Raw genomic sequence first — 25,495 nt, 5'->3', positions numbered from 1 at the left:
TAATGTTATTCTTTAGGTCCCTGCCCTGGCCACGCCCACTCCTTTTAACCTCTGACCTCTTCCTGTTTCCTCCCGCGGTGTACACACGGGGCTTTGCCTCTCTCCTCCCTCTCTCTCTCTTTCTCTTTCTCTCTCTCTTTCTCTCTTTCTCTCTCTCTCTTCCTTCCTCTCTCCCTTTCCCTTTCTTTCTTTCTCTCCTTGTTAATAAATTCTTATATGGCTATTTCCTGTGTTTATATGTCTGTTACTGCCGCCAGCGGAGCGCAGACCCTCCTGCACCGCTTTTTCTCATGGCGGGCTCCCCCAGCCCGTCCAGGGATATTTTTTAAGAATAAGAGTTAATTCATTACTTCCTTTGCAAAAGCTTTAAAAAAGTGTTTTAACTATTCCATTAGGGTTTTTTTTTATTTGTTTGGTTGTTTTGTTAGTTGGTTTTGGTTTTTAGTGTTTTAGAGGAACACAATACTAGAGATTGAACACAGGGCCTTAAACATGTTAGATAAGCAACCTACTACTAAGCTCTATCCATAGTCCTAAACTGTCCAGAATATTTAAAAATAGCTCATCACTGGGCTGTGGTGGTGCATACACTCAGAAGGCAGAAGCAGATGGATCTCTGTGAGTTCCAGGATAGCCAGAGCTGTTGCACAAAGAAATCCTGTCTTAAAAAACAGCAGCAGCAACATCAGTAGCAGCAGTAATAGTAGTAATAGTAGTAGTAATAGAAGCAGTAATATTTATGTATGAATAAATACTTAATCATTCAAAACTTGTTCTTCACCCTTTGATACTTAGCTGTCTTTTTTGCTTTGCATTGAAATGTTTGTCTGTAAGCTTATACATATGCAAATTTAATAGGTTTTTAGCTTCTTGTTTAAATCTTGTACTTGCTTGTGTGTGTATATACATGCATGTGCACATCTGTATAGGTACACATGTAGGTGGATGTATGCCTGGTATATTGCTACTTCGATGCTGTCCACCTTATTTTTAGGTGGTCTCTCATTGGCCTAGAACAACGCCTGGGCCTGCCCACAAGCCCCAGGGATTTATCAGTCCTCTGTCTTCACCACACCTATCTTTTTACATACATTTACATACATTATCAGTCCTCTGTCTTCACCACACCTATCTTTTTACATACATTTACATACATTATCAGTCCTCTGTCTTCACCACACCTATCTTTTTACATACATTTACATACATTATCAGTCCTCTGTCTTCACCACACCTATCTTTTTACATACATTTACATACATTATCAGTCCTCTGTCTTCACCACACCTATCTTTTTACATACATTTACATACATTATCAGTCCTCTGTCTTCACCACACCTATCTTTTTACATACATTTACATACATTATCAGTCCTCTGTCTTCACCACACCTATCTTTTTACATACATTTAAAGGCTCATCCTTGCACAGCCAGCACTTTCACTTCTGAGATGTCTCCCAAGCCCAGTTCCCCTCATCTGTCTAAATGTCCTTTTGTTTCCAGCCCCTCATCACTGCTCTGCTTCATATGCAGTGTTTTTCTTGTTTTCATCAGTCAAGTTTTTATTCTTTTATAATTGACTTATTTCCATTTTCCCCTGAAGCACATGATTTAGTTGTTCTTCTTACACAGGTTTCAGTCCCTAAGTGGAAAAAAGTTTGGTTTTAGTTTTTTGTTTGTTTTTTCTGTCATTTCTGATTTTTAGCTTTTTGTGTTTATTTTTTGTTTCATTATTCCTCTAGGAATCACACTATACCTATTAACTTTCCACAGTCTGTTTGCAGTTAGTATTTTGCTCCATGGGGGGGAGGGGAGGTCGAGACAGGATTTCTCTGTGTAGCTGTCCTGGAACTCACTTTGTAGACCAGGCTGACCTCAAACTCACTGATCCACCTGCCTCTGCCTCCCTAGTGCTGGGATTAAAGACATACACCACCACCCAACTGTTGTTTCATGTTCTTAAACTACAGTTTGTAGTTGTCATATGTTATATCTACATATAATACACTCAAAATTCAAGCAATTTTACAATTCTACCTTTTAAACAATTACTTTAGTGAAATACAAATCACTTATCATGTCCATTGCGTCCAGTCCAGTGGTTTTGGTATTCTTAAAGAATTGTACAGCTCTCTGTACAATCTAAGTTTATCCATCTCCCAAGCCTTTCCACCCTTCCCACTTCTGGCTATCAGTGCTCTAATTTTTATCTCTGTAGATTGAAATATCGTAGATGTTTTATATGAATAGACATATTTAGTATGAAATCTTGTAACTTCTTTCCCTTGGCATAATGTTTTCCTTTGACTTTATTTTACTATTATTGTTGCATGTGTGATGTGTTTCTGAATGTGAATGTGAACGTGTCACAACATGTGTAGGTCAGAGGACAACTTCATGCAGTCGGTTCTCTCTTCGAACTTTCACATGGGTTCCAAAGTTCAAACTCAGGTCATCATGTTTGCATGGCAAGCACCTTTACCTGCTGAGCCATCTCCACACTGACATGGTGTTGTCAGTTCCCAGCTTTGTGTATGTGTCAGCATTTCATCACTATCTACTGCTGAGTCAGATTTCATTATATACAGTCATGTTTTCATCATCAGTATAAATTTGCTGTCATTGTTACCTTTATGAATAATACTGCTATGAACATTTGTGTACAGATTTTTCTGGAAATAGCTGTTTCTTTTTCTCAATTTACCTGGGACTAAAATTGCTGGACCTTGTATCAGCTACTAGCCTTTTAAGAGACTTTCTGTTTCCCAAAGCAGCTATGCCATTTCACATTAACACTGTGATTGTATAACGGTTTCAGGATATCCAAAAATATATATACACATGCACACAGTTTGAGTCTAGCCATCTTAGTCTGTGAATATCTCATTTTTGTCTTTCATTTTTCTGGTTGTTCATTATATTGATAACTTTTTCATAATGTTTATTGGCCATTTGAACTGTCTTGTGAAATTCTTTGGGCACGTTGAATTAATTTTTTTTTTTTAAGCTTTAAATTTTTTTAAAGATTTATTTATTAGTTATGTATATAGTGTTTTGCTTGCATGTATGCTGCAGGCCAGAAGAGGGTACCAGATCTCATTACAGATGGTTGTGAGTCACCATGTGGCTGCTGGGAATTGAACTCAGGACCTCTGGAAGAGCAATCAGTGCTCTTAACCTCCGAGCCATCTCTCCAGCCCCCCAACATTTTAAAATTTTTATGTATTTGAATGATTTTCCTGTATGTATATTTGTACCGTGTATGTGGCTCATGCCTGCAGAGGTCAGAGGGGTATCAGGTCCCTGGAACTGGAGTTATGGACAGTTAGGAGCCGCCATGTAGATGCCAAGAACCAAACCCAAGTCCTCTGCTAGAGCAGTTAGTGCTTTCACCTAGTGAGGTATTTATTTCTTCAGCTCCCCGGGACCTTCGTTTCTGAGTAAGTGCTGCAGGAACCTTAATGTTTCTGTTCTGTGCATTCCTAACATTTTAAAATGAAACAGATTTTCAAATTGGGTTTTTAATTTGTGCCTGTCCTCTTTTTCTAAGATATGTCCTTTGAAAATATCCAGTGGAGTGTTGATCCCGGAGCAGACCTTTCTCAGTATAAAATGGATGTTACTGTAATAGATACAAAGGTATGTTAGAAAATGAACTAAAGTCCATTTGTTTCTTACTCTAGTGAGTTAGCAGTCTCCTCTCCTTGGAATACTATTTTACACATTTCCTTTATTGTGTATGTGTGCATTTGTACAGTACTGCACACCATGTGAATTTTCCATCATATATGCAGAGGTCAGAGCACAGCCCTCAGGATCTGGTCCTCTTCATCTACCATGTGAGTCCTGGGGATCAAACCCAGGTTATCAGACTTGTATGTTTACCCCTTGAGATAGTAGCTGTATTTATTAAATAGCAAAGACTTATAGTTACATATTTCAAGTGATTTTACCTTTATCATATGTTCTTAGTTGTTTAGATAGGATCTTATTATACAACCCAGGTTGGTCTCAAATTTACTCTCCTCTTGCCTCAGTCCTACACATGCTGGGATCATAGATGTGTATCACCATGCTAATAATTCCATCATATGTCTTGATTAGCTTTAATGTTTTTATTTTTTATATTTATTATGCATATGAGTTTTGCCTACATGTGTGTTTGTGTGCCCCATCTGCCTGAAATTACCTGCAGAGATCAGAAGATGGTGTCAAATCCCCTGGAGTTGGAGTAACAATTGGTTGGGAGTCACCATATGAGTGCTAGGAACTGAATCTGGGTCCTCTACAAAAGCAGCAAGTTAACCACCAGGCCATCATCTTTCTAGCCACCTTAATTAGCTTTAAAAAAAGAAGGAATGCTGTCAAGACTTTTTTCCCCCAGTTTACTTTTTTTTAAAGGGAACATTTTTGTGTTTATATATGAATGTTCGAGAGAGGATCTCACTATGTAGCTCTGACTGTCCTGGAACTAGCTCTGTAGACCAGGTTGACCTTGAACACTCAGAGATCCACCTCTCTGCCTCCTGAGTGCTAGGATTAAAGGCACACGTCACTACACCCAGCTATGGTGTTTTGTTTTATTTTGTTTAATTTGTACTGGAAATATGATTTTGCTTTGTGTTCAAGTTCCATATAGTTAGTGAAATTCTCCTACTTGGTGGCACATTAAGAAATTAGGTAGTTTATTAAAGTAGCATGTAGCTATGAAGAAATCAAATTTGACTATTAAAGTTGCTTTTAATGTTCACTAAAGTTTATTACTGCAAGGCAGATTGGAGATGGTAAGTAAAGCACAAAGGATCAGTGGTAAATAAATCTGTCTTTCCGTGGTCAGTTTTCCTTTTCCTCAGATTGGCATGAAGAGCTTATATATTGAGGCTAAAGTGCTCTAGAAGCAAGAAAATCTATATCTGTTCCTGAGATACAAAAGTAAATAACTTAATGCTTTAAAATTGTAAAGTTTGTTGAGAGTTTTTAACCTTTTTTGTGGTCAGAAGCGCAGATATAAGACTATGAAGGAATAATTGCTAAACTTTTGTGTTTTTAATATATTTATTTAGGATAGCAGTCACTCACGATTAGGAGAAACGGTGGACATGGACTGTACATTGGTCAGTGAAACCGTGCTTTTAAAAATGAAGAAACAAGAGCCAAAAGAAAAAAGTCCAAGTAAGATTTACTTTGATTTCGTTTACTGTAATCAGATGTGAAATGAAATGTATAGTTGTATCATAATGATAAGTGCAGTAAGTTTGTGATCTGGATTTTGGGACTTTTTCTTATTGAAAACAAATTTTCATACAATATATTCTAGTCACATTTTCCTTTTCCCCCAACTCATTTCAGATCTTCTCTACCCACTCAACTCCATGCCTTCTTTCTTTCTCTAGAAAAATCAAAAGGGAAAAAAACCCACAAAAACATAAAATATGCAAGCAAAAGACCAATAAGACAAAAATTTCCCAAACAAAGTTGTGTAAGACAGAAATCTTAAAAAATACCATTATGTTCATTTTATGTTGGCTAACTATAGCCAGGCATGGGGGCTGCCTCAAAATGTGGGTAATATAACCAATGAGATTCCATTAGAGAAAACTGTTTTTCCTCTGCAAGTGGTTATCAGTTGCAACTAGCTCCTTGGTTAAGTGTAGGAGCCTTGGTCCACTTCCTCCTCTCAGTGATGGGACCCCATCTGACTGGAACCTGTGCACGCAGGTCCTGTGCATACTGCCAGTCTGGGTTCATGTGTGCACTGGTCTTCACTGTTTCCTTGGAGTCATCCATCACCTCTGGCCCTTCTAGTCTTTTCACCTCCTCTTCCACATAGATCCCTGATCTCTGAGGGATGTTTGATGAGGGCATCTTATTTAGGACTGGGTGCTCTGAAGTCTCTCACTCTGCACATTGTCCACGTGGGACTCTGTATGAGTTCCCATTTACTGCAAGAAACTTCTGTGATAATGGGTGGGCAATACTGGCATGGGTATAGCAGAATGTAGTTGACAGTCATGTTATTGCTGTGTTCCTTTATAAAACAATAGTGTGTGGTTTTTGCCTAGGCCCATGGCCACCCTAGCAGTGTCACATATGGGTTCCATCTCATGGAATGCGCCTTCCACACAGTCAGAGTATAGATGGTCCCTCCCACAGTGTGTATGCTGGGATATCTTGAAGGCAGTCACCATTGTAGGTCACTGGGTTTGTAGCAGGTTTGATGATTACCTTTCTCCTCTGGTAGCATGCAAACTACCTTCCACTACCATGAATACTAGTTGGTAGGTGTTGGCGGAGGCACTAGTTCATTTCCTGCTGCCCTGACCCAAAGTAATCACACAGAAATTGTATTATTTGCAATACTGTTTGGCCAATGGCTTAAGTGTCTTTCTAGCTAGCTCTTATATCTTAAATTAACCTATTTCTGTTAATCTGTATATCACCACAGGGCTGTGGTTTACTGGGCAAAGTTACCGCGGGCTCTGGTGGAAGCATCTGTCTCCTGTGGCAGCTACCTGGCTTTTCCCTCATTTGTTCCCCGGCCCCACTCTGAGCGCCCAGCATTCAGTTTGCTTTTCCCACCTAGCTCTATTTGTTAAGCCATTTACCTAAAGCAGCTTCTTTATTAACAAATGGCAATAAAACATATTCACAGCATACAGAGGAGAATCCCACATCACCTCTCCATTTCTGTTAAATAAAAAGGTTTTAACTTTAACATAGGAAATTTACATACAACAAAACAGGTATCAAGCTAGAATTATAGTTAAAAAATTTATATCTACTTAATCTTTTTTCATAACTAAGGAAAACTATAACCATCTATTCTTCAACTCCATCAAAGACTCCAGAAGGATATAACATTACCTAAGTTAACAAGAATTCCATTATAAGCAACTTCCAAAACTCTAGAATTGGCAGAGACATCTCCCCGCCTGGACAGTCATCCAAAGGTCTTCTGTAACATTGGGTACCCATCTTCAGCCTATAGGCCCATAGTGTCTGGCAGACTTTCCCATGAAGCGGGAGATTTCAAAGATAATTGCACCTATGTGGACAGATTGTCAGTCACTTTCTTCTGTGTCCTGCAGAATGTCTGGCAGACTCTTTCATGAAACAGAAACCCCAAAAGACTTTCTCACCTTCTGGCAAGTTCAGCAGTCATTTTTCTGGGGGTCCTGCATGTCCAGTTCATACAGCATGATATCAAGCAGTCCAGGCAAGAGCAGTTTCTTGCCCAGATGGCTAGCAAACTCCATAAGAAGCCTTTTCAATGTCCATCATCCTCTTGAAATAGATTGGTGCTGCCAGGAACATGTGTCTCATTGTCATGAAAAGACCTAAGTTCTTAAAACATTTAAATGCCATATTCTGTTAGTCTTTGAAAGATTTGAAGAATACGTATCTAACTGATAGATAGGTATATTATATCTCTATATATCTAGAAACCTAACTAACATTACTATAAGCTTGACTATTATAGGTGATTATATATTAACCTATATTTCTTAATTATATGTTACATTTTTAAATGAGCTGCACAAACACAATACCTTAATCAAGAGCAGAAATACATATACACAGTATAACAAAATTGACCTTAAATTTGTATCAATAGACCAAGATCCATACCAAGCAAAGTATTCATATCTATAGCATATTCCCCTTTAAATATAACAAACATTTATAAACAATCATTTAGGGAATTTGTGAAGATGAATTCAGCACTGTGATGTAGTAGATGGGGTGTAAGTTCATTGTTTCCATCATTTTAAATTACCAAGTGCTAATAGTAATTTTTAAAAAAGAATAACTTTTTGCTACTTTGTTAGAAAAATAAAAAATCAAGTAAAATTTTATACGGAGCTTAATATCTGCTGTTTATACATTTCTTTATATTTAGCATATTTCATTATATATTATGGTATATTTTCTAGTTTTCAAAGTTTCCTTGATTAGAATTTTTTTGATTTTTGTGAGTTATATGTGAGTTGATAGATGGGGAAAGTCTTCAACATGTGTAAAAGATCCAGTTTTGTGACAGTAACAAAAGCTAGCTTTATCGCCATAGGATAACACTTGAAATCACCGCAAAAGGCCTTTATAAATAAACAGACTTAGTTTATTACCACTTGTGCCCCTTCTAAGAATTAAGCTACATGGAAAGAATCTCGACTTAAAAATCTCTAAATTCTTTTTTTTTTTATTTTATTTATTTATTATGTATACAACATTGTGTCTCCATGTATGCCTGCACCACAGAAGAGGGCACCAGATCTCATTACAGATGGTTGTGAGCCACCATGTGGTTGCTGGGAATTGAACTCAGGACCTCTGGAAGAGCAGCCAGTGCTCTTAACCTCCGAGCCATCTCTCCAGCCCCCTAAATTCTTAATTACATATATTGTAGTATGTTACTCACTTTGAATAACAATATTCTGCTCTTTTTAACATTAGAGTTTGCAACTAATATTCTATCATCTTTTTAGCATGTCCATAGATGCCTCCACCTCACTCTGTATTCACTAAAACATTCTTTACAATTGGATCTGAAGTCTGTATTATAGCTGTGTATTTTTTAAGTATCTCTAAACTTCCCATCACATGTATTGAGGTTCTCTATTGACAAGGTGTCATAAGCTAACAATCTTAGAGTCACATTTTACACACGTGTCTATAAGCACTTCACTGTGCTCATTTATTAAAAGAAAACTTGAAGATGAAACCTACAGTCCACATGTAAGAATCGTCTTAGTTCAGAATAGACTGTATTACATTACTTTTTCTTTGTTACTATTTTCACATTGGGCTTCACAGAAGGCCAAAGCTGCTAAGTCAATCAATATCTTTTTTATAGATGGAGACATAAAAATGAATGATAGCATGGAAGAAATGTTTGATCAGACAGCACATGAAGAATATGAATCCTGTTTGACAGATAACTTTCCCCAGGTACCAGATGAGGAAGAATTGTCTGCTGCCACAAAGAAACCAAACAGTAAATATGCTTCTCTTTAATTATATCTTTACCATTGTACTGAGTTCACTTAAGTCATCAACTAATTAACAGAGGATTGATTAGAAATATTAACAAAAGTTTTATGTTTCTTACATAAATTTTTTTCAGATATTTTTTAAAATTTTATGTGTATGGGTGCTTTGTCTGTGTGTATATGTTTGTGTACCACGTATGCATTTTGTGCCCTCTGATGTCAGGTTATAGTAGTGCATCTCTTGGAACTAGAATTACAGAAGGTTGTGGACCACTAAGTTGGTGCTGGGACTCAAAACTGGGTCCTCTGGAAGAATAGCCAGTGTTCTTAACGACTTGAGCTGTCTCTCCCAGTTACTTTTTTGCTTGAAATAATTTCAAACTAAGGAAATATTCCAAAAAAGAAGTTGAGAATGTTTAACTATACCTTCTGCTGAACACCTTTTTTAAATTTGTTTTTACTTGAGCTTTACATTTTCCCCACTCCCTTTCCTTCCTCCCCTCACCCCTTCCACCTTCCCTCTGCTTCCCATGCTTCCAGTTTACTCAGAAGATCTTGTCTTTTTCTCCTTCCTAGGCAGATCCATGTATGTCTCTCTTAAGGTCTTCTTTGTTGTCTGGGATTTCTGGGGTTGTCGACTGGTTTCTTCTTTGCTTTATGTCTAAAAGCCACTTATGAGTGAGTACATAGTATATTTGTCTTTGTGGGTCTGGGTTGCCTCACTCAGTATGGTTTTTTGTAGTTCCAGCCATTTTCCTGCAAATTTCAAGATGTCATTCTTTTTTACCTCTGAGTAGTACTCCATTGTGTAAATGTACCACATTTTTCTTATTCGATCTTCAGTTGAGGGGCATCTAGGTTGTTTCTAGTTCTGGTTATTATGAGTAATGCTGCTGTGAACATTGAGTGCTTGTGCTATGATTGAGCAGTATTGCTGGGTCTTGAGGTAGATTGATTCTCCTAGTTTTCTGAGAAACCACCATACTGATTTCCAAAGAGCCTGCACAAGTTTGCATTCCCACAAGCAATGGAGGAGTGTTCCCCTTATTCCACATCCTCTCCAGCATAAGCTGTCATCAGTGTATTTGATCTTGGCCATTCTTACAGGTGTAAAATGCTGTCTCCAGAAGGTCCTTTATTGTACAGGATTGTTTGGCTATCCTGTTTTGTTGTTGTTGTTGTTGTTGTTGTTTTTCCATATGATGTTGAGTATTCTTTTGGGGTCTGTGAAGAATTTTTCTGGTATTTTTGATGGGCATTACATTAAATCTGTAGATTTTTTTTTTTTAAAGATAGCCATTTTTTGCTATGTTAATCCTACCTAGTCAAGAGCATGGGAGATCTTTCCATTGTCTGGTGTCTTCTTCGATTTCTTTTTTCAAAGATTTAACATTACTGTTATACAGGTATTCCACTTGTTTGTTTGGTTAAAGTTACCCCGTGATATTTTATGTTATTTGTGGCTATTGTGAAGGGTGGTGTTTCTCTGATTTCTTTTTCCGCCCGTTTATCATCTGTATATAGGAGAGCTGCTCTTTGTTTTTAAGTTAATCTTGTATCTTGCTACATTACTGAAGGTGTTTACAGTTGTAGGAGTTTCCTGGTGGAATTTTTGGAGTCACTTATGTATACTATCATATTATGAGCAAATAGTGAAAGTGAATCTTTCCAGTTTGTAGCCTCTTGATCTCCTTTTGTTGTCTTATTGCTCTAGCTAGAACTATTATATTGAATAGAGATGGAGAGAGTAGAAGCATTGTCTTGTTCTTGATTTCAGTAGGATTGCTTTGAGTTTCTCTCCATTTAGTTTGATGCTGGCTGTTGGTTTGCTGTATATTGCCTTTATTATGTTTAGGTATGTTCCTTATATCCCTGCTCTTTCCAAGACCTTTAGCATGAATTTTGTTGAAGACTTTTTCAGATGATCATGTTGGGTTTTTTTTCTTTCAGCTTGTTTATATGGTGGATTTCATTGAAACATTTTCTTATGTCGAACCATCCCTGCATCTCTGGGATGAAGCCTACTTGGTTATGGTTGATGTGTTCCTGGATTTGGTTTGCAAGTATTTTATTTAATATTTTTGCATCAATGTTCATGAGGGAGATTGGTCTGTAATTCTCTTTCTTAGTTGTGTCTTTGTATGGTTTGGGTATCAGGATAACTGTAGCCTTGTAAAAAGTAGTAGTGTTCCTTCTGTTTCTATTGTGTGGAACAATTTGAAGGATATAGGTATTAGCTTTTCTTTGAAGTTCTGGTAGAAGTCTGAGCTGAAAGCCCCAGGCTCTTTTGGTTGGGAGACTTTTGATGACTGCTTCTGTTTCCTTAGGTCTATTTAAATTGTTTATCTGGTCCTGATTTAGTTTTGATATGTGGAACCTATCCAGAAAATTGCCCATTTCTTTTAGATTTTCCAATTTTGTGGAATACAGGTTTTCGAAGTATGACCTAATGATTCTTTGGATTTCCTCAGTGTCTGTAGTTATGCCCCCGTTTTCATTTCTGATTTTGGATATTCTCTCTCTGCCTTTTGCTTAGTTTGGATACGGTTTGTCTTTCTTGTTGATTTTCTGGAAGAACCAACTCTTTGTTTCACTGATTCTTTGTATTATTTTCTTTGTTTCTATTTTATTGATTTCAGCCCTCAATTGAATTATTTCCTGCCATCTAGTCCTCCTGGGTGAGTTTGCTTCTTTTTGATCTAGAGCTTTCAGATGTGCTGATAAGTTACTAGTGTGAGACTTTTCCAGCTTCCTTATGTAGGCACTTAGTGCTATGAGCTTTCCTCTTGGCACTACTTTCATAGTGTCCAATAGGTTTGGGTATGTTGTGCCTTCATTTTCATTGAATTCTAGGAAGTCTTTAATTTCTTTATTTCTTCCTTGACCCAGGGGTGATTCAGCTAAGCATTGTTCAGTTTCCATGAGTTTGTCAACTTTCTGTAGTTAGTATTGTTGTTGAATTCTGACTTTAAGCCACGATGGTCCAATATGACACAAGGATTTATCCCAATTTATTTTGTACTTATTGAGATAGACTTTGTTACCGAGTATATGATCAGTTTTGGAGAAGGATCTATAATGTGCTAAGAAGGTATATTCTTTTGTGTTTGGGTGAAATGTTCTGTAGATGTCTTAAGCCCATTTGAGTCATAACATCTATTAGATTCTCTCTTTCTCTCTTAAGTTTCTGTCTGGCAGACCTGTCCAGTGGTGCAAGTGGGGTGTTGAAGTCTCCCACTGTTAGTGTGTGGGTGTTGATGTGTGATTTAAGCTTTAGTAATGTTTCTCTTCCAAATGTGGCTGCCCTTGTGTTTGAGACTTCAGAATTTAGACTTCATCTTAATGGATTTTTCCTGTGATCTCTTTTGACTAATTTTAATTTGAAGTCTATTTTGTTAGGTAGTAGAATAGTTACACTAGCTTGTTTCTTAGGTCCATTTGATTGTATGATCTTTTCCCAACCCTTTACTCTTGAGGTAGTGTCTGTCTTTGTAGTTGAGGTGTGTTTCTTATATGCAGCAGGATGGATTTTGTTTTCGTATCCAGTCTGTTAGCCTGTGTCTCTTTATAGATGAATTGAGTCCATTGATATTAAAGATATTAATGACCAATGATTGTTATTTCCTTTTTTTTTCTTTGGTGGTGGTAATGGTGATATGTGTTTCTCTTTTTTGGGATTTGCTGGTGTGAGATTATCTATTGCCTGTGTTTTTGTGGGTATAGCTAACTTTCTTGGGTTGAAGTTTCCCTTCTAGTATATTTTATAGGGCTAGATTTGTGAATAGGTATTGATTAAATCTGGTTTTGTCATGGAATATTTTGTTTTCTGTATCTATCTATGCTGATTGAAAGCTTTGCTGGATATAGTTGTCTAGGCTGGCATCCGTGATCTCTTAATGTTTGCATAACACCTAACCAGGATCTTCTGGCTTTCCTTGATTCTATTGAGAAGTTGAGTATAATTCTGATAGGTATGCCATTATATGTTTCCTGGCCCTTTTACTTTCTAGCTCATAATATTCTTTCTTTATTCTGTATGTTTAGTGTTTTGATTATTATGTGGTGAGGAGACTTTCTTTTTTGATACAGTCTGTTTGGTGTTCTTGTAAGCTTCATGTATTTTCATAGGCATGTCCTTTTTCAGGTCGGGAAAGTTTTCTTCTATGATTTTCTTGAGTATATTTTCTGTGCCTTTGAGCTGGACTTCTTCAATTTCTATTAGTCTTAGGTTCGGCCTTTTCATGGTGTCCCAGATTTCCTGGATATTTTGTGTTAAGAATTTGTTAGATTTAACATTTTCTTTGACCAATGAATCTATTTCCTCTATCATATCTTCAGTGCCTGAGATTCTCTCTTCCATCTCATGGATTCTGTTGATTATGCTTGCATCTGTAATTCCTGATTGTTTACCCAGATTTTCCATTTCCAGATTTCCCTCAGTTTGTGGGTTGTTATTTTTTTTAATTGCCTCTATTTCACTTTCAGTTTTGAAGCATATCTTTCATCTGTTTGATTGCTTTTTCTTGGTTTTCTTTAAGGAATTTGTTTTTCTTTTGTTTTGTTTTTTGGTTTCTCATGACAGAGTTCCTCTGTGTAGCCCTAGCTGTCCTGGAACTTGCTCTGTAGACCAGTGTAGCTTCAAACTCAGACATCCACCTGCCTCTGCCTCCCAGGTGCTAGGATTAAAGGTGTGCATACCAACTGCCCAGTAAAAATTTTTTTCTACCCCAGTTTTCGTGTCCCCCTGCCACTCCAGGTTTCATTATTTTATTATAATTATAATAATTTATAATTATTATTTCAGTATCCATCTACCCAGTAGCTAAAAGTAGAAATGTGGGAAATCGGTTTTTATATAGTTCATTTTTTTAAAGATTTATTTAATATATATACAGTGTTCTGTTTGCGTGCCTGCATGCCAGAAGAAGGCACCAGATATATCATTATAGATGGTTGTGAGCCACCATGTAGTTGCTGGAAATTGAACTCAGGACCTTTAGAAGAGCAATCAGTGCTCTTAACCTCTGAGTCATCTCTCCAGCCCCACATACTTTATTTTTTTATTACCATCAAAATTAAACGTCACATAATTTGTAAGCATTATTGTTTTGTGACAGACATAGGTCATGCCAACAAAACTCCATGAGAGTCAACTTCTAACAATGTCAGAATAAATCACAGAAGAATAAAAATTAAAATCTTAATGAAAAGTAGATAGGAATTATTTGCTGTAGTGATAATGGCTTGCCTACCATGTGGATGCTGTCTGTAGATTCTCCCTTATCTAGAACGACACACAAAGCTGGTTTTAGGATGAGATTTAACCTGGGAACCAGAGGTTGGAGTGGGCAGTAGGGGTCATATTTGACTTTATTTTTCACCTCACTTTTGTGCCTCGTCTGAAGCTTGGAGGTACTGTCCAGGGCATGCATACTTTACTGTTTCTCTCTGTCCTGATCTAAAGCATTGCTGTTTCACCTGTTGTGTGCATGCCTCCTGTACTTTCTACAGAACACCAGGATGGCCTTATTTTAAAAACAAATTAGATAGATTACATTATGTTTTCAGCTAGAAGTTCTTGAATGAAAAGATAATTGAATAACGAGTAAGCACATGAAACAAGTATCCAGTGTTCTTGGGCATCAAGTGTTGAATTCACATTCCCTGGGGTGATTAAAAACACTGACAACCAAATATTAGAAAGGAGGAGGAGTGCTGGGCGTCATGTGTGTTGGTGACAGGAGTTAACACAAGTAAGGAAAAGAAACCAGTTTCATAAATTCATCATCAGTTTTGTACAGAATTAAATATATACCTATCCCACCGTTTGACTCAGTTATGAATGCATGCCCTAAAAAAAGTAAAAATGCAAAAGAGTTGTGCTTATTTTTATAGGGTTAGGATTGTAGCACCGAAAAGTATACTTATAATAGTGCCATCTTAAATGGCTTAAAAATGAAGACAGTCTACATTTCCACCAATAAGTAAATACATCAAAACAACATAGAAAAACCTCCAGTTTGCTAAGCTGGGAAAATAAAAGTAATAAAGTAAATTGTAAAATTTTTTAGTATGTAGTTCTAAGCTATTTGGTGAAAAAACTCAAATTGGTGTTGGGAGAGGGAGTTGAAGAGAAATATGAGAACATCCCTGCACATGAGAAACAAAGTACTAACAGCAAAGTTGGAAGTGATGGATATTTTTCAGTTTTATCATCAATTTTCTGATGAAATCTTTCATCTCTATTTTTTTAATCATAGACTGTCTTAAAGATGCATTATACAAATTAATAGGTCAAATAAGTGAGATATACTATAATATTATTTCTATCTCCTGCCAAATAACAGCAGACATCTAGATAGTTAAATACTTCATGTGCCAGAAGTGGTGGTGTGCACCTTTAATCCCAGCACTGGGAAACAGACATAGGTGGATCTCTTAAGTTTGAGGCTGCATGGTAAGGCCTGGACCCAAATTAATCAATCAATTAAATACTTCCTGAAATGTAATTTTTAGTTTAGTGTCTCTGAGACAAGATAATCATCACCTTTAATGTAGATAAAATAAAATTTTAGTGAATTGCCTCCCAGGACTCAAATGTGAAAATCAATATAAAGGGAAGTTTGGTGCATGCTATAGTTGTTTTTTTTTCCCTAGGCAAGCTTATTATTTGTCATCAAGTTCTACATCTTGTGAAATTCTTGTTTTGTTTACAGTACATGGTGATAAACAAGAGGGAGTCAAGCAGAAAGCATTTGTGGAGCCATATTTTAAAGATAAAGAGAGGTAAGTGTTTAGAGGTACAGTAGAGCTGACTTTGCCAGTTTGTAAGATATTTAATGATTACTTTGATTAAAATAAAATAATTTACAAGGATACTGAGGCCATCCAAAGTTACATAGTTTTGTAGTAATAGGAAGCGGTGGGGCTGCGTCCCCAGCACCCCAGCCACCTGGCTAGCTTATACCCCTAAATAATTACACGGACACAGTATTCTTTTAAACACTGCTTGGCCCATTATATCTAGCCTCTTCTCGGCTAACTCTCGCACCTGGACTAGCCCATTTCTTATCATCTGTGTAGCCCACTAGGTGGCTTACCAGGGAGATTCTAGCCTACGTCCATCCTGGGTCAGAGCTGAATCATGTCTGCCTGGGATCTGGGAGCATGGCATCTCTGCTCCAGAGAGCAGAGCTGTCGAGTCTGAGCTCACTTCCTCTTCCTCCCAGCATTCTGTTCTGTTTACTCCTCCCACCTATGTTTTAACCTATGAGGCCAAGCAGTTTCTTTATTACTTAACCAATGACCTTCCTCCATCATAGTTTAAAAAGAAGAAGAAGATAAAAGAATCATTTAGAACCAGGCTCACTTCTCTAAAACCAGCACTGGGAGACAGGCAGAACAATTCACATTTGCAACCAGTATGGCCCACACAGTGAGACTTTGCCGCAAAAATAAATAAATAAATAAATAAATAAATCACTATGGGTCAGGGAGTGTGGGAATATAGCCCAGTGGTACGGTCTTTGCCTAACAGGCACAAGGACCTCAGATGATAAAAGCCAGGTACCGTGTGCACATCATTTACTCCAGCACTGGCCAGGAGAGACAGGGGGGTCCAGGGGTTCAGTTGGAGACCCTGTCTCAAAAAATGAGGGAGGCTGAGTGGGTAAGAGGGCCACTTGGATATGATCAAAATACATTGAATGAAATTCTCAGAAAAATAATAAAAAGTGGGGGGAGCGATTGAAGGCATCCTGATGTCCGCCTTTGATTTCTACATGTGCCCTCATGGGCAACATGCATATACCCGCACCTACACATGCAGTGCCGTTTACTTTATACTTGTAAACAAAGAGACTGGAAGATAAGATACAAATTGTACATAGAAGGAAGTTTTTACCAGTACCTCTCATTTTCAACAGTAGAAATAAGTAGTTTACTTTATTGTAACAGATTCCTTATTTTTAGTCTATTTCATTTTGAACTTTGGAAATTGTTGAATTATGTTCTCTTTCACATGTTAAAGACTTTAGGTCATGAGCTGAGGGTGCCATGCTTCATTTTTGAGGATTTTTGAACCTTTGGAACAAAAATTTCAGCTTCTTAATTTTGAACTTTGCTACTCTCTGCTTTTTTCACAAAGATTGTAAAATCTGTGACTTTCAGTTAATGGTCTATTTGGCTTTTTTTTTTTTTAAGTAAATTTAAGGGGGCTGGAGAGAAAGCTCGGCAGTTCAAAACACTGACTGCTCTTCAAGAGGACCCAGGTTCACTTTCCAGCACCTACATGGCAGCTCACACCTGTCAGTAACTCCAGCTCCAGGGGATCTGATAATACATGTGGGCAAAACGTCAATGCACAAAAAATAAAAATAAATAATTAAGTAAATTTAGGACTTAATACTTATTCTAAAAAACTATGCTTTTTTTTCTTTATGACGTTCTCAAAATGAGTCACTTCATAAGTTATTCTTTTTAATTACATTTATTTATGTATTGTTAGGGGAGGGCATGAGCATGCCACAGCTGTTATATGGAAATGAGAGGACATCTTAGAGTAGGAGGAGTTCCCCTCCTGCCATACAGGTCGCAGAGATCAGACTCAGGTCAGTTTGGTAGCAAGTGCCCTCACCTGTTAGGCTTTCTCTTCAGCCCAAAATAAAGTCACTCTTCAACTTTCATTTCTGTTGAGTACTTTAGTAATCTAAAAGCCAAAATTTTTAATTAATTGTTTTTTAAGAGCAGGATTTCATGGTATGATTTAAGTGTATAATACTGGCTGGCCTGATGTAGCATTCGTGCTACTACATGTACTACGGCCCTGTAGTGCCTGTACTACGTGTACTATGATACTGTGCCTGTAGCCTACCACCTGCACTACTGGACAGGACTGGACGCTAGCTGGGAAAAGGGCTGGAGATTTTAAAAATATACACACAGAGACAGAGACATGGGGACACGGGTCATCCTTGAAACAAGAATGCCCCCTTTATTGTGTTCAGGGACAGCTTATATAGGGATCCTTGACTGATAGCCATGCCCCAGCCAAACCAACCAGAAACCACTCTTCTGCCATCCGGAACTCCTGAGGGTCTCTGCTCAGAGCAGCTGCAAACACAGGAAAACAAGTTGTTTTGCTCAGAGCAGCTGCAAACATAACAAGTTGTTTATAGGAAATTCAGGGTCCGGGGGGGGGCGGGTCCACAACCCCCAACAGCCTGAAACTCACTTTGGTAGATTAAACTATTCTCACACTCACAGAGATCTGTCTGCCTTTTTCTTCTGAGTGTTGGGATTAAAGGCCCAACCACCTGGCCTAAAATGAATTTTATTGATTCCTATGAGTCCAAAAGCACTAACTTGACATTTTGTCATTAAATGTTTAATTATTTTCCTTTATGTGCCACTTTCCCAAAGAAATGGAACCCTAGAATTCCCAAAAAAAATGTAAGCAGGCAGGTTTTTTCCTTTAATGTAACCATAGGTTCATGAATTTAAGCATCTGATGTGTTTGCATCCATTGTATTTGACATGTTTGTAGTAACAGTCCCTCTTATCACACACTACATTTACGACCCCCAGTCCTAATAGACGGTGCTGACTCCTGTATGCACAAGATTGTATCCTGTGCCTGTGAACGCTTTCACTCCATTAAAAAGAAGCATTTTCCTCACATATCCAAATTGTCAGCATCACTGTCTTTGTGCTTGAGAGGCATTACCAAATAAACAGTAGCGCTGTGGCCAGTCTGATACCGGAAACGACTGCAGTGGGTGGCATACACAGATCAGATGGAGCATGATGGTGCAGGATTCCATTGTACTACATACAGAGAACTTCATACATGTAATGGCAGGTGGCGAAGCTGCAAATGAGGAACTACTACAGACAGATTGTCTTATTTTCACCTGTTAGAAGCCTCCTGGGTCAAAGAGTTGCCTAGACCTTTTTTATAGCTTCCATGATAGAAGCTGCAAAATGTCTGGTGGAAGGTGTTCTTAGTTGGGGCAGTTTAGAGCACTTGACCCCTCTTCCACAGGGTGAGTTTGGTTCCCAGCAGCCATGTCAGGTGGCTCACAATTGCCTGCAGCTTCAGCGCCAGGAGACCCAGCCCTATGGGAAGTGTGCATGCTTGCACGCATGTCATGTGTGTTTGGATACACTTAAGCAAGTGATGTTAATATAGCTTTTTTTCTGCTTTTGGTTTTCCTTTAGTTGTATATCCTGAAAATTGTAATAATGACTGTCTTCTTTTTCTAGCTGTCATGTGACTGCCGTGGCTTGTTCTCTAGCAGTAAACCCTTGTTTCGTTCACTGCAAGGCTAATGCACCTAATGATGCAGTGAATTAAGAGCTTTGTTCTGTGTCTTCGAGACAGTCCTAGATTAATACGATATTACAGGGCAATAGCTTGTGGTTTCAGTGTTTCCTGAAGTAAGAGTAGCTTTATTTCTGAAGCTGTTGGGTAGCTAAGGAAACAGGAAGTGGATAAAGGTGGAAAGATGGTAAAGGTCTCGGTGATCGTGTGCTCCTCCTGCTGAGAAGTCTAGAAGACCCTGGTGTACTTGTCTCCTTGCTCTGATAAATACTTGGCAAAAGCAACATGAGGAAGGAAGGGTTTCTTTTGGCTCACAGTTGTAAGATCTCTTGCATCACGGTTGGGAGGTCACAGCAGCAGGACTTGAGGCAGCTTGTCTTCCTGTATCCCCAGTTGGGAAGCAGAGAGCCATGAATGCTGGTGCTCAGCTCTCTTCCTCCAGTCCATGGAATGGTATCCCCCACAGCTAAGATGGGTCTTTATCTCAGCTAACCAGCACTCCTGGACATGCCCAGAGGCAACCTAATGTTGATAGTCCTTCATAGGTGTGCCTAGAGACTGTCTCCTAAGTGACTCTAGGTTCTGTCAGGTTAGCAGTATTATACATCAGGTCTGGTCAGGGACACAAAGCTTACAGCCTTTTAAGTGATGCTCTCCTTGAGTCTGCCTTGGATGCCAGTCGTCTAGTGAGTACCTGCTACATGTATTATGCTCAGAGAGCATATGGTAAAAACAGATTCTACATATGCCTAGATTTCATAAATTCTTTGACAAAAATATTGTATAGCAAAATTTCATCCACCCTTTCTTGCTCTCCCTTTTTTAATTCATGCATTACTATAGAGTTGAGGGTTTTAAAAGTTAGAATACAACTTACTCAGTATAGTTGTAAACAGAATAGTTAAAATTTGTTTTGAAGAAAAATTCTTTCCAGTTAAAGGAACACGACATTTCAATCAAGAAGAGTAGGTGTGTCCCCAAGAAATCATTTTAAAAATCATCTTTTATGTTTCAGAGAATTTAAGTTCACTGAGAGTGTTTCTATTAGAAACAACATATATATATATATTATATGCATGCAATTTGATATTTATAATTATACATATATAATTTGATAACTCTTCCAGTAGTTGGCTTCATAAAGATATAAATTTGTATGTATTTATGCAAGTCATTAAACTCAGAAGGGAACCATTAAGAGGAGAGTCTTAAGGGGTAGGGGAAAGAGAGGGTGGAACCACGCGTGGCAGGGTAGCAGAAGGGGGCACTTGACAGAGAACGGGCCAGTGAGCATAGAGAAAAGAAGGGATGGACAAGAGCAGTAGAGGAAGGGAACAAATAAGAAATCTTGCATGAAATGACACAGTGAAACATACTTAGTGTGCTGACTTAAGATTAGTCTGAAATACTTACCAATAGTAGGCCTTTAATAAACACTTGAAAAGAATCTTTTGTTTTCATAATACACAGAACATTTCAAATAGAATGAGTGTTTGGGGGTTTTTCTCTTATGAGTTCTTCTATTTTTTTTTTTATTTCAGATTTTAAACCAGAAATCTTCTTGTAACAAACAGGTTAACTTTAAATTCCTTTTTCCTCCAGAGAAAGTAGCATACAGAATTTCCCTCATATTGAGGTAGTTCGGAAAAAAGAAGAGCGAAGGAAATTGCTTGGGCACACATGTAAAGAGTGTGAAATTGTAAGTACTGATGTAAACACTTCTTTTGAATTTGATTTTATAGGTCATAAGTGCAAGCTGGATCTCGTGGGGCATTTCCTCAACTGAGACTTGTTCCTCTCTGATTACTCCAGCTGTTTCTGGTACACACAAACCAACAGTATAACTGGCCCTATGTCAGTCTGACACACAAACACATCACTGTTAAGCCACAGCCATAGCCAAGATGGCACATTAAACATAATAACATAATAAAATATAAATAACTTTAAAAGTCCCAGTCTTTTCGAAGACAGACACAATGTGCTGTGCCCTCACACATCAGCAATTAATCATGAAAATGCCCCGCAGATTTGCCTACAGGTGTCTAGGTTCCTTTTCCCAGGAGAATGCTTATCAACTACCTGTGTCAAGTTGATAAAATTAAGCAGCGCATCAGTACAAATAAAACCATTTGCTAGTTTTCATAGCACAGTGTTGACCTGCTTTCCTCCTCAGTATTCAGTTCCTTTGCTGCTAATTATTGGGCATTTTATGTGCTCCTGCTAACTGTTTACTGTATAAGAGTTTTTTAAGTGGTAAGAATAAAAGTACAACTCCCATGGACTTAAATGTAATTTGTAGCTTACTATTTGGAAGTCTATTCCAATGTGTATTCCAAATGTATGGTAAAAGAGTATGGTAGTGACCACAAATCTCACATGCGTAAAAACAAATTTGTTTTCTACATTTGATTCCCATACTTTAGGACTCAGTCTCTTATATGTCTGAAGTTTGATTTTGTTTTCTAATTTTGGTTTTGAGGAGAAGATTCTAGTTACTGTGCTTCTTGCATATATGAATAACTTATCTTTCATTAAGTCCCACAGATTCTACCTTCATAAAATTCCTCTTTATATTTATTTACTCTCTCTACTACCAACACCTGGGACATACCCAGGTACTGTCTTACCCTGGACTGTTGAGTACTCTGCCTTTCTTAATACACTTCACCTTTTAGAACATAAGCAAAAAGACAGTCCTAATACTGTTCACCTCTGTAGTCTTCCTTTATGTTCTTACCTCTTATTAAACACAATGGTCTTTTGTAGTTGGAGGCCATTCATTTGTTCCCGGCTGCCCAGACTTGAAATAATCACACAGAAACTATATTATTTCCAATACTATTTGGCCAGTCTACTTAACCGTATTGCTAGCTAGCTCTCATGTCTTGCATTACCCATTTCTATTAATTTGTGTATTGCCACGTGGTTGTGGCTTACTGAGTAAAATTCTATTTTGCCTCTGTCTCTGGCAGGACTACATGTCTTATCACCAATTCCACCTACTTTCTCTATTTCTCTCTATAGATAGATAGATAGATAGATAGATAGATAGATAGATAGATAGATAGATACATACATACATACATACATACATACATACATACATACATACATATTTCCAGCCTGGCTATATTCTGTTAAGCCATTGGGCCAAAAGCAGCTTCTTTATTAACCAATAAAACATAGAAGGACTTCCCACACCAGTCTTTTGTGGTTTTTCCTAATGATCTTTTAGAATAGAAGTTAAATCATGCCAGTACCTTTCAGTATCTTCTCAGTTTACTGCAGGCCCAGAGGTAGCTCAGTGTCAGTGTGCCAGGGTTGGCGACTGTTAGCGCAAACGTCTACTGATAAAGGAAGGCTGTGTTGATTGACGCTGGGATACAAGCTCCTTTCCTCGTTTGTGAATCAAGCACTGACTGTCTTATTATCATTATCATTATTATTACAATATCGGTATTATTTCCTTAGAATGTTTAAAACAAATAGCTTTTTAGTTTCTAGTTTGTAATCAGTAAACATAACACTGTTTATTATTCTCTGTTGTTGTTAGTACTATGCAGATATGCCAGCAGAAGAAAGAGAAAAGAAGTTGGCTTCCTGCTCCCGACACAGATTTCGTTACATTCCACCCAGCACACCAGAGAATTTCTGGGAAGTTGGTTTTCCTTCTACTCAGACATGTCTGGAAAGGGGTAGGATTATAGATTTTAGTATTTTAGATTTTTTTAAAGTCTGAATATTAACCCTTTTCTCTCTAACTCTATCTTGTGCTGCACATTAGGTTCTGATTCTGCAACATGCAAGTGAATTCCTGAGTTGGAAAGATTTTCCACTGCTGTGTTAATTTATTTGGGATTAGACATTGCTTATAAAATGGGACTGTGTATTATGAGCTTTGTCATTCAGATTCATCCTGTCAAGATGAAATTTAAGTAAATAAATCTTACAAAGGTTAGAATGTTGGCATGGCCCCAGTTCCTTCAAATTTGACAGTTACATTTAATATGCATCATCACAGCTAGATTTTAAATTTTTAAATAGTGATTTTTGTCCTCACTGTCACTGATAGCACAGCGCTAAGAAAATTTGAGTATACTGAATTTTCATGAAAAAGGATGCAATTTCAGAGAAACTTTGTATATTTAACTGTAAGAAAGAAATACACAAGGTCATTGACATTGTTTCTCCTGGTCATTGCATAGAATCAGATAAGGTGGCTACACTGGTTGTTTGCCCTGTTAGCCTGGCCCAGAGCACTGTCCTCCACTGAAAATTACAGGATTGGAGACGCCTGGGGAGAATCTGAATGGTATGGAGAACATAGAGGTGTCTCACTGAGTGGAATAACTACCACAAAAAACTTTGAGGAAAATCACCTGGAATTTGTAATAATAGCAGAGTTTGGGTTTAGCATTGTGGCCCCATATACAAACCTATAAGGGCAATTTAGAGAAACTCCTGAGAGTGCAGATACTTAGTTAGGCAGAACGAGGGCATGGTTCTCATACTCTTTCAGTTTTGTCAGCTTTAGTAAGTGATGTGTTTTCCGCAGGTCTCCACCCTCACCTGGGAAGTCAGTATAGTAGAAGTACTTTAAGGAACATGAGAACTCTCTGAGGTGGTGAACAGGGAGCATTTTATAAACGTTTGCATGAATGAGTAGACTTGATAAAATCATTCACCAGCATCACAAAGCTAAAACTCAGAAGTACTCAGGCATTAGCGATGTATTGTGAATATATATTGAAGAATGCTATTGTTTCGTTGTTTGGATCAGTTTTGTGTTTTAAGATAGGGTCCCATGAAGCCCAGACTGGCTTTGAACTCCAGATCCTCCTGCCTTGGCTTCCTCAGTGCTGGGATTACAAACAGCCACCATGCTCATCTGCGCTAAAAGAAATGCATGTTAATAATGTACTGTTCTAAATTCACCGTTTGTTTTTCAGGTTACATCAAGGAAGATCTTGATCTTTGCCCTCGACCCAAAAGACGGCAGCCTTACAACGCAGTGTTTTCTCCAAAGGGCAAGGAACAGAGGACCTAGATGTTTGAGTCAAAGCAGAGCAGATGGCCTTTGGTTTTTTGGTTTTGTTTTTGTTTTTTGTTTTTTTTTTTTAGTTATTTATAGTTAAAGTTGTAATAAACATTGATCTTTGATTTTTTGATCTTCTATAAATTGATTTATAAATGAGTTTTCTATTAAAAATGTTTAAGCAACATTTACCTACTATACAAATAGCTATTTAAAAATGTGGATGTGTTTATTTGTTGTTGGTTTTTTTGGTCTTTTGTGCCTTTAAACAATAAGGCATTTCATTTTTCAGTCTAACTCAAGGGTTTTTGTACTTTTGTCTTAGGGTTTCCATTGCTGTGCAGAGACACCATGGTCATGGCAACTCTTCTAAAGGAAAACATTTCATTGGGGCTGGCTTAGTTCAGAGGTCTAGTCCATTATCATCATGGTGGGATGCATGGTGGTGTGTAAGCAGACGTGATGCTGGAGAAGATGAGAATTCTGTATCCTGATCAGCAGGCAGCAGGAAAAGAAGGCCACACTAGACTTGGCTTGAGCATTTGAGACCTCAAAGGCTGTCCCCCAGTGACACACTTTTTCCAACAAGGTCACATGTCCTAATGGTGCAACACCCTAATGGTGGCCATTTTCTTTCAAACCACCATAACTTTATTTGGTAATTATAGTTTTTGAAATATGATTGTTGTAGCCTATAATTTGCTCCTTACAGGTCTTCTTACTCAGTTTCCTCTGGTGTGTACATGTAGAAGTACTGATGTGGGATTCCCCTCTGTGTGCTGTGCATACCTTGGTTGATAAGCTGCTGTGAGCCTAGAGCAGAGCAGGGCAGAACAGAGCTAGGTGGGGAAAACCAAAATGAATGCTGGGAAAAAAAAGGTGGAGTCAGGGAGAAGCCATGGAGCTGCCAGAGACAGACATGCTGAAGCTTTGCTGGTAAGCCACAGCCACATGGCCATACACAGATTAATGGAGATGGGTTAATTTAAGATATAAGAGCCAGAAATATGCTTATGCTATTGGCCAAACAGTATTGCAAATAATATGGTTTATGAGTGGTTATTTTGGGGCCGAGCAGCCAGGAACAAACAAGCAGCCTCATATACAACAGTTCTGTCTTACACAGGATGACAAGATAAAATT

The 25,495-nt window shown here is 37.9% G+C and overlaps 1 protein-coding gene across 1 annotated transcript in view; it reads left to right on the top strand.

Moving 5' to 3' along the window:
- Rbbp8 (RB binding protein 8, endonuclease) overlaps positions 1-24,539 on the top strand; it is a 69,993-nt gene extending 45,454 nt beyond the window's left edge. Inside the window, exons 13-19 of the mRNA XM_075969296.1 lie at positions 3,554-3,642; positions 5,067-5,175; positions 8,858-8,998; positions 15,710-15,779; positions 20,917-21,013; positions 22,871-23,012; positions 24,267-24,539. Coding sequence (XP_075825411.1) covers positions 3,554-3,642; positions 5,067-5,175; positions 8,858-8,998; positions 15,710-15,779; positions 20,917-21,013; positions 22,871-23,012; positions 24,267-24,364 — 746 coding nt within the window. The 3' untranslated portion in view covers positions 24,365-24,539. The remainder of the gene's footprint in view (positions 1-3,553; positions 3,643-5,066; positions 5,176-8,857; positions 8,999-15,709; positions 15,780-20,916; positions 21,014-22,870; positions 23,013-24,266) is intronic.
- The last annotated feature ends 956 nt before the right edge of the window (positions 24,540-25,495 follow it).

Source organism: Microtus pennsylvanicus, chromosome 4 (genome assembly GCF_037038515.1).
Source record: "Microtus pennsylvanicus isolate mMicPen1 chromosome 4, mMicPen1.hap1, whole genome shotgun sequence".
NCBI classification, from domain to species: Eukaryota; Metazoa; Chordata; class Mammalia; order Rodentia; family Cricetidae; genus Microtus; species Microtus pennsylvanicus.
Note: the sequence above shows the minus strand (reverse complement) of the source record. Positions and strands in the feature narration are given on the sequence as shown.